The following is a 10,297-nucleotide window of genomic DNA, read 5'->3' on the forward strand; positions in this document are numbered from 1 at the left end:
GGGGGGCAGCGGGGGGCTGGGATTGGGTGGGGGGGCTCTCAGCACTGTGGGAGGCATGCTGGGGGGGTCTGGGACCCTGCAGGCAGGGCAGTCCATGTGCTGTGTGGGGGGCGACACCCTGTTGGGGGCAGGGGATCCACCCCTCCAAAGCACCCCCTGACACAGTCCCCACCACACCCACAGTCCTCCTACATCTACCCACACACTGACCTGCATCTCTCCACACCCACCCACACAAACACCCACCCTGTGATAAGGAAACCAAAAGCAAATATCAAAACATATAGATATTTAGGATTTATTTTATTATGATGATAGAGATACTGGTAGGGTTCCAAATTGCTTTAACAATGTAAATATAGCAATAAAACATTGCCCATCTGATCGATCCCCCCTGCCCCCCCCCATCTCTTTTGTTCTAATTGTGGAAGAACATGGATTTTGGGGTATTTAAAGTGAATTTGGGATGCTGCTTCAGCAGTTAATTTGGTACAAGGGATAGTGTCCCCAGATACCAGTTGCCCAGGCCCTAGAAGCTCCTGTCTATTTATCCATTCAAAATTGCTGTAGGCTCTAAGGCCCACCTGATAAACTAGTAGCCCCCACTATATGGGGACTAATTGATGAATGGAACAACTGATTTCATGGGAGAAGTAAGAAAAAAAACAGGATAGGCCTATTTGATGACCAGGGTCATAGGCCTAGCCCACTATGGAGACTGTGGCTGTGACTGATGGGCAGTGATGGGACCTCCAGCCATCAACTGAATTCTGGGGACAAATAATGAAAAAACAGGATGTGCTTATGAGGTCATAGGGACAAAACAAGTGCACCCTGGGGGGACACTGAGTGGAGCACCCCGAGCCACACCCACCAGTCCTCAAAGGCATCCAGTGAGCCAGTGGACTCCACCCTCTAGAGATGGTGGTGATGGACGGTGGTAAAGTGGACCAGTGCAGTGTCCTCCAGCCAGGTCAGGTGGTGGAGCAGGGAGTGCTGCAAGGCTGGGCGCTCCCCAGAAGCTCCTGTCTATTTCTATCTTCCACAGATCATGGGACTTAAGGCCTACCTAGTTAACTAATAGCCCCCACTGTGCAGGGCCAAAGTTTGAAAGATACAACTGATTTTTTAAATTTATTTTTTGGTGGGACAATTAAGGAAAAAAGGGTAGGAGTGATGTAGGAGGTCAAAGGTTCAAAATGTGAAAAGAAGTTCTGCGGAGGGGGACACCAAGCAGACCCCCCGGGCCACATCCACCTGTCCTCAAAGGCATCCAAGGAGCTGGTGGATGCCACCCATTGGTTCTCTGCCCAGAAACAAGCATAGACAAGTTAGAAGAAAGCAGCCCCACAGTCTCCGAGCACCTTCTCTGCCAGATCCTCCTTCCTGGTAAAGTAAAGTACAGGGCCCACTTGGCCAGGGCCAGGAGGAAGTTGACCAAGAGGTCCTGGGACTTGGTAGGGCTGCGGATGGGGTGACCAAAAATAGAAAGATGAGGTGTGAAATTCCTCCTCAGGAGGAGGTTCTGGAGGTGGAAGTGGAAGGGCTGCAGCCTGGCGCACTTGAAGGTCATGTGCACCAGGGTCTCCCTCTGCCTGGAAAAAGGGCAGGAGACCAGGGTGTCCATGAAGCTTGCCACATACACACTTGTGGCAATGGCTCCATGGAGGAGCTGCCAGCTGAGGTCTCCAGTGGCTTGTGGGATGAGGGTGGAGTACAGACTCAGCCACTAGGGTGCCCTAGCCACACTCGTGCTGAGCAGGTCCCGCCACTTGGTGTCTGGGTGGGTTGCAAGGGTGGCACGATGAATTGTGTAGCACACAAGCATGTAGAGGTGATGGCGATGGACAGTGGACAAGCAGACCAATGTGATGTCCTCCAGCTGGCTTAGGTGGCGGAGTGGGGAGTGCCGCAAGGCTGGACAAGGTGCCAGTCCCACAACAAACTTGAGTGGGCTGGAGGACATGGGAGAGGGAGACAGGGCAGGGACCACCACCACACAGGACCTGGTCAACAAGGGCAAGGGCGTTGGGTGGTAGGGCAGATTTCACCTCCTGGACCAGACAGCAGGTTGCATGCATGTGTCATGTGTAGACCCATTAATGAGGAAATTCAAACAGGATCATGTTTGGCTGTCAGAAGTGCTTTATTTTGCATGGCCACGAGAGAAAACGCAAGGGGCAGCTAGTTCTCAACAAGAGGTGACTAAAAAAGACTCTGCCTCCCCACTCTAGCCACCAGTTAGGCTCAACAGCTGGAGTCATCAGGGTCTGCTGCAAGAATACTACAGGATATCCTCCCTCCTGAAAGAAGGAGAGCACCCAGCATCTCTGGAGACCCTTCCTGCAGCCATGGGCATTGAGGGTCACCATCTTAAATGACTTAATGGGGGGGGTGGAATAGACAGTTCAGCAGGGGCCTCGCGCATCTCATCGCCTTGTGTGGGGACTGCTGGCTCATGTAGCATGCTCCCATAAGTATAGAGGGCATCTATGAAACTGAGGACCTGCCGATAGATCTGGGCATTGCAGCTTTTGGGCCCCTTGCCTTCCCCCACCAGTGTCCATGCAGTGGCAAGGATGCTGTCAAAATCTCCTCAGCCATCCAAGTTGGGCTGTACCTTGTTGGCAGACCGACAGGCGTAGACGTGGTCAAGAAATGCAAGTAGCTCACCCCTGGGGACTGCTGGGACTGAGAGGTCTGCAGGCTCCAGAGCCAGCTGATTCTCGGGTGTCCTTCTCCTGGTCCTGGGGCTCAGCAGGCTCCTTAGGTACCAGCTGAACCCCCTAGTCAGCTAAGACCCCAGACTCTGGTTGGGATTGGGAGAGCTCTGCAGCCCCTTGGGACATGGGTGGGGGTAAGGATGTGGGTGGGGCTCCTTCACTAGATGATAGGGTAGAGCTGGTGCCCCAGGGGGTCTGCGCAGGGCCCCCAACAAGACTGGCCTGCTGATTAGGGGACCCCACTCTGACCCCCTCTGGTGTGGGACCATGGGGCAGGCTGGAAGTGAGGTTTTCTGGGAGGGGGAGGGAACAGACCCGTCAGGCACCAGGGTGGCTTTGGTGTCTGCCTTGGGGTCCTGGGAAAGGGGACCTCTCTCAGGACTCACTGGGGTGATCCCCAGGGCCTCTGTATCCCCCCCAGATCATCAGAGTAAGGAGGATCCACTGCACAACTTTCCTCTGGGTAGGCTGAGGCCTCAGCCGTAGTGCCCGTAGTCTCAGGGGTACGCCCTGGTCAGCAGAGTGAGGAGCTTCCTCCATGGGCTCCTCTTTGGGACTGTCTAGCAGTCCTGATACCTCCTCCATGGGGATCAACTGTTTGATCTTTCCTGGGGTGGGGTGTCAGGCGCAGCTGAGGAGGCCCCTGGAGGCTGGGTCACTCTTCCCCCCCCCCATGTGGTGGCCACACAATAAACACTAGGGCATAGGGAGTGGACCACAGGACTTACCACACAAGGGTAGAAACACACAGGGGAGGCTGCTGAGGCAGATATAAAAGATGGCTGGAGCAGTGGAGGGGTTTTATTGAAGTTCAGTCCAGGAGCCCCTCAGGCCTCCAGCCAGGCACTCAGCAATAGGCAGCAAAACAAAGCAGGATGAGATTTAGTGAGGCAGCTATGGGGGAGTGCAGGAGCAATCAGTTAATTAGCAAGTAATCCAGTGCAGGTGTGATGTTGAGTGGTGCAAGGTGGTGTAGCAGGGAATCTCTCTCTCCTGAGATGGGGCAGCAGCAGAACAGATGATAGTAACAGCAGCAGCGGTGGTAGTAGCCATCTAGTTCAGCCACTCAAGATGTGCTTCAGGTGAAAGTGGAGGTGAAGGAGGGGAGTGGAGGTGAAGGAGCCTGCCAAGACAGCTGTGACAGGAAAGGCACCTGTAGGCTCTGGCAGTGATGTTGGGGGAGTTCCCCACAGGCAGTACAGGCTCCCTCCCCAAGCTGTCCCCCGACCATGGCCTGGCAGTGGTCCGGGCAGCAGGCTGGAACAGGTGTGCAGAAGCTGGGGTGCAGTGCAGAACAGTGGGCCCCTCCCTGAGAGGGCAGCGGTGTGCAGCAGAGGACCCCGCCCCTCATGCAAGGGCAACAACAGCAGCAGCCCAAGGCAGGAAGGAGTGCGGCCAACTTACCCCTGAAAGCTCCAAGAACAGTTCAGCAGCTAGTATTAGCAGAGGCAGGAAGGGTCTTGGCCGTCTTCTCCCCAGAAGGTCTTGAGACTAAGCTTGCAGCAGCAGCAGAGTGGGACAGGAAGGGGTGTGTCCAACTTCCTTCCAGAGCCTCCTTCCTCAGAAGCTTCTGAGGGCAGGTAGCCCTGAGTTGCTAGCCAGGACAGGTTTTAATATTGCTGGGGCCAGCACCAGTGCTGGCCTCAGCCTCTAGGTCCCCCTGGCTGCAGATCCAGGAGGAGCCAGGCAGGTTTATTTTGCTCCAAGCAACACCATTTGCCCCACACCAAAGTGCATGTCTGGGCATGTGCGCTAAGGCAAAAAGCCCCAGATCAAATTTGTGCTGCTTCTATTTGAGCTGCTGCAACCTCTCATGCCTGTATGTGGCATGTCCTTAGATCGGTTAACTTAAGTTGTACTGGTGTGTCACCTAGTCTTAATTATCTTTTTGTACACTTTGTTATTACCATCTTTCTCTTTATCCAGTCTTTTGGTTGCCTTAGTAGCTTTTTCATTCTAGCGTTTTATACTTTGTCCCACCCTCTTTTGGGAAAGATTATTTCCCCCCTCCCCTCTTCAGTGCAGAAGTATTAAATAAGTTTTCACCTTGGAAAGGGGTCATTCAGACCTCCATATTTTCCTGGTGCTTTTTGGACAGTTCACTTGTTCTGTTATAACACTGGGCTACATGTGGACTAGCATGGGGTGCATTCCTACTTGGTACTAACTATTTTATGTGTCTTCATGATGTTCAGGAGGGGGTATGATCACAGTGTCCTATCTTGAACTGGAGCATCTTAATAGGTTTTTGGAAGTGTAAAACAAGTACAGTTGGCTACTTGCTCTTCGTCATCTTTAAGAACTGGTTTGTTTTCTTCTATCTGTTAGGGTTGAATTGAACGATAAGCTTGGTCCCTCTTGGGGGAACAACTGCCTGTTTCTTTTTAAAGCCACACACACACAAAAAAGTTCTCCTCAGCATGTTTGCCCAATATGAGCAATGTATTTTATAGTCATGCTTGGTGTTGGCTGCATTTAATCAAGTTGATAGCTGGTTTCCATTACTGAGTGAAAGCAGGGGTCCCTGAATCAATCAAAAGACAGCACACTTCGGCTGAGCTTCTCTCCACTGTGTTTGTTCTCACCTGCCATGACTTGATGGGAGTTAAGGTTAAGACTCACAGGTGGGTAGCTTCCAGTTTAGTTAACACCAAATGTGACACTGTCCCTTATGGGATTTGGGGTCCTCACCCTGCACACCTCCTCCCCCTCCCTCTTAAAGAATGAACTGTAAACCAGGTGGCTAATTGCTGGGTAATGGCTTTTAATTTACTCTTTTCTCCCCATCTGGAGAGACATGTCTTTCAGCCTGACAAAATTACTTAATCAGTCCACAAACATTCTTTTCCCAATGCCTATCAACAAAAAAGTCTGTAATCAATATTGGGTGCCTGTCCTGCAGAGTTTCCAGTAGGCTCCACTCACAGTGCTCCAGGCTGATTCAACTGCTGCTGCCCTTGGGGAATGCTACCCCTTTCACACCCATGCCTCCAGACAGGAATTGGCTCTGTCGCTCAAACTTCCTCTCTCAGCTTTAGCTCCTCTCCCCTTCTAGGACAAAGCCACTAGTTAAGTCCTGCTCCTCTTATAAGAGCTCACTAATTAGTAATTTACATTTTTTCTTGTCTCTGATGCAACGAGTGTTCCCAGCACCGGCAGAATGACATCATCTCACCAGCTGGTCCCGCCGCATGCCTGGCAAGTTTCTCGCTCTCTTTTCTCCTTTGTAACAGGGTCACCAGCTCCCTGTTACACTGAGCACATGCTGCTTTTAGCAGCAGTTCAAAGAAAAACAGCATATTTAATGCAATTTCTTTGTATGTGTGGGACAGGCGGCCTTGTCTTGCATTTGAGTAAATATGGTAGATAGAAGGCTACTAGAGAAATGCAAAATGCTGTTCCACAAGTGGCACATAACAATAATCTGCTATATTTATAAAGCCTATTTAAATCAGTGGGATAATTCTCTCAAATACACAGGCAAAATGCTGTCAGCAATGTGAATTAACTCATTAAATTTGAAAAATTGTTACTTTTGGATAGTTATGTTTGATAACATTTTTGGAAATTTTATTGAAGTTGGCTTAAAAGAATGATTGTTATATTTTAGTAAGAAAATATTACTGTGAAATATTTTTAAAATAAAGTAGTTTTTTTTGGCAAAGATGTTGCTGTAATTCATGCTTTAAAAACCAAGTCACTTAAAAATTGGGAGAAAAAATCATTTTATCTGTGAGAAAATACTGAACTTTCTTATACAGTTCAAACAGTACATTCACAGATGACTTAATTATATATTACATTTGGTATTTACTTTTTGAGAATTAAATTGTTCCCAACAGAATATGGGAGTATATTATAAATGCTGAGAAAACTTGTGTTTAGGTCTGAGTCATCGTCTTTGCTTTGCGAAGTAGCATAAATACTGAACAAGTGTGATGTCAGTATAACACTTAATTTTCTCCTCAATCCACTGAACTGAGTGAGTACCAGCACTGGAAAAACAAACTCCTTGCAAAGCATATTGCTGCTTTTGGCCTTCTCCTTTGGTAGGTTTGGGGTAGGACAGCATGTGCTTTCTCTGTAAATCTTTGACTTGTTTTCTTACTGTGTGTTTCCACCATGCTATTAGGAAAAATACCAATTAAAAATAATGTCGTATTTTGAAGAAAGTAGAAGTGGTAGAACTTTAAAACTTTTTAAATTAAGCAATTTAGTCTAACCTTGCCTTCTGCCCTTTCTTCCTGTTATTGAACAGTGGCTGCATCTACATATGTACTTTATGTGCAGTAGACTAATTAGCTGTGGAGTAAAGCATCACTATCTACATGTGCAATGGTATTAGGCCACAGTAAACTAATTATCACTGCCATAAGATAGTACTGTCAGAGTAATTTATTGCAATTAAACACGCATGTCGATGCTGACCTCAGACAAATTGTACCTGATTAGTCCAGGCAGCAAGGATCCAGACTCCTGCTTGCTGCCTAGGCCATGGCTCTGCACTTTCAGCACCCTCATGCCACAGTAAGCCTCTCTGCTGCCAAACACCACAAACTGGAGCCCATGGCAAAGCAAGGCAGGAGCAGCCCTGACATATATTGCTTCACCCTGGCTCAGATTGCCACTGTCCCAGGTGCATGTGTAGACACACCCAGTGTTATTCTGGAGTGAATGTATTTTACTGAGACTAGTGCTCTCAGGGTGAGGGGTGAGTTGTAGTAAGCAGTTTTTTGTGAACTTAGTTTAAACTCATTAGCCAATACAATATATATTGTACCTCGGGGTTGTAAATCTGTGAATCTGTCTGAAGTGAATTTGGAACAAAAAAAGGTTAAAAGACCTTCTGTAAATTTTGTGGGCATGCCAAGAGTTGTTCCTCATGCCCTATGCTGAATTGTAATTGTGACTCTTCTTCTTCCCTTCCCCACCCAAAGACAAACAAAACAGAAATAGCATTCATCAGTTTGTAAGCAGAAGATGTCAAAAAGTCCATCTGTGCTGTCAGTCCCCTATATTACTCCACAGCTTGGTCTTTCCTATATCATCAGAATCAGGTTGTCACATATCAGTGTTCCAAAACAGTATTTCAGCCCTGTAGGAAGCATGGTGTAGTGCCATCTACAAAGGCAAGACCAATGCATAACGTACTGTATAGCTTTATTGTTTGTTTTAAATAGGCCCTTAGAATTACATTAGAAAATGGACAAGGCTAAGAACAACATTTTTTTGAATCATGTTGACTTGTGGGCCATACATCATTAAAACACATTAAAGAAAAATATATTTGCTCCAAGGAAAAAAATGCAAAATAAATAGAAAAGAGAATACCCCAACTGTAATGTAAGTGGAAAACAGAACGTGGCACTTGCAAAGCCTCAACCTCTTCTATAAAATTCCTTTAATAGCAACAGATGCTGCAATTAAAATCCCTCAGTCAGTGATTCAGAGTGTTATACTCAAGCAATATAAATATTATAAACCGGTCCACATTATTTGGAGGGTGTTGCAGGGTACTAAAGTGTCTGCTCCTTTAAGAGCACAAACTGCCTAGGGAGAGGGCCCTGAGAGCCAGACAGAAACCCCACAGGTGAAGGTTACTATAGCAGCAGGCTAACAAGGGAATTAGCCTGCACCTGCACTCAGTCAGCTGACCCAAAGAAGGCAGGGCCCTGGGCACATATAAACCCCAAGGCTGAGACCAGCAGGGGTTAGTTCTCTGGTAGCAGCCAGGGAAAGGAGTCTCTAGGGAAGAATTGCCCAGAAACACTGGTGGCTGCCTGATATGCTGCATATAGGCCTAATGTCTACCAGGAGCTCACCAGGTACCCTGGCCTACAAGGCACTTAGTGCTGGGGGGAAGTTTGACTCTTTTAAAGAGACAGAGCACACCCTGAACTGTTTGTATCATATTATAGCCCAGGGGCTCATATTTTGGTTGCTGTTTATAAACTGGGGGATCAGGCTGGTGCTATTGGGGAAGGAAGAGGCCTCATTGGAGGCCCACTACAGTGTGGGGATCTCAGCACCAGGGGGCATGGTGACAAAGGGGGTGAGCAGGGCCCAGTGCCAGTGTGGGTGCAGAGACAGGGCTGTGGAGGGCCCAGTGCCAGTGTGGGTGCAGAGACAGAGCTATGGAGAGCCTGATGATGACAGGAGGCTGAACTAGACTACGGTCTCAGAGAGGTAACATGTAATTACCATATGTGAGGCTTGGGGTGTGGTAAAGGGGTGGTTTTGGAGCCACACATCTAGCCCATAAGGCTGAGGATGCCTGTGAGGCATCCATTTTAAGCGAGACCCAAAAAGGGGTCCAACAACCCACAGGGTTTAGCAGGGTCCATCAGGACCGTGTCCAAACCAAAACTCGAGGGCAGCCTCCCTATATTATAATTACCAGCAAGACATGGCAGGAAAGGAAAAGGGTGCCCGTTAGGCAAGACTGGCATGGTCACGGAGCCCTAGGAGCATCATGGCCATCCCTGGGGACCCCATCCTGTGACAGAGGGAAATGCTCCAAATGGTAAAAGTCAGAGCAGGTTAGAAGTTATTTTTTTCAGGAAAATGACTTTTTGTGTTCTCTTACTTGAAAATTTGTGAGAAGTCTTGGGTACAGATAAGAATAAGAAAAAATTCTGGAATCTCAAAAATATTTGTGAAATGGATTAAAATGTCTTGCCTAGTTGCAGTAAAAATAAGAATGTTCACCCTCAGCAACTTACTGAACACTGTAGCCATTAAATAGGTGTTGCATGGCACCTAATCATTTCACAATGACTAGAAGTATTATCTACAGGATAACAGCCTGAGAAAAGCCAAGCAGAAATATTTAAAATATGCTTTGTCTTTTACAAACAGTGGTGTAAAATACAGTTTGCTGGAACATACCACTTTGGGGTTGGACAGTGCTGAGGATAGTTTCAAGACCCACAGCCTCACCTTTTCAGGAAATGGTAAGTACTACAGGGCACCAATTTAAGGAAGGAAAAGATACAGTGAAATTAAAAAGCTTATAAAAAAATTGTAAGTGCTTATTTTTTTTCTTGCTACTTGAGCTAATGGAGAAGTGGTTCAAACCTCTACTAGGTCATTTTAGGCCCAATTGTAGATCTTCTTAGTCCCAGGCTTGTTGCCAAGTAGATTCCAGATTTGAGAGAGCACAAGAAACTGTATGAAGCAACAGCAGACCTAGAGCATGAACAGGTATTACGTTTGTGCTGAGAGAAAAGGAGCGCATGGGGTGGAAAGCCCTCCCAGAGCCATGGGACAATTCCAGCCCTGGCAGAATGATCCCCACTCTGCACTCCTCCAGGTGACCCAGAGGGTGACCCCCATCAGTGCCGGGGGCAAGAAGCATACAGGGTGAGGACAGCAGTTCTTTGTACTCTCCTCAGGCAAGGAACTGTGGCAGCTGCTGCTTTTCAACAGCTGCCTATTTCACAGTCTGCTTCTAACGTAAGCGGAGGTGCTTTTCTTCAATTTTTTTTCTATTCTTTTTCTGGGTGGCTTTTTTTTAAGTGATGGTGCCTGGGGTTGTGGGGGGGAGTGGGGGTAGGGCAGCCATTAGGGGGGCT

At 47.9% G+C, this 10,297-nt stretch overlaps 1 protein-coding gene across 1 annotated transcript in view; it reads left to right on the top strand.

Moving 5' to 3' along the window:
- The window catches only part of RTKN2 (rhotekin 2), a 72,843-nt gene that overhangs the window by 43,781 nt on the left and 18,765 nt on the right, over positions 1 to 10,297 (top strand). The window contains 1 exon segment of the mRNA XM_019507741.1: positions 9,582 to 9,676. Within this exon segment, the coding sequence (XP_019363286.1) occupies positions 9,582 to 9,676 (95 nt within the window).

Source organism: Gavialis gangeticus, unplaced genomic scaffold, assembly GCF_001723915.1.
Source record: "Gavialis gangeticus isolate Ggan-Ray unplaced genomic scaffold, GavGan_comp1, whole genome shotgun sequence".
Taxonomy (NCBI): domain Eukaryota; kingdom Metazoa; phylum Chordata; order Crocodylia; family Gavialidae; genus Gavialis; species Gavialis gangeticus.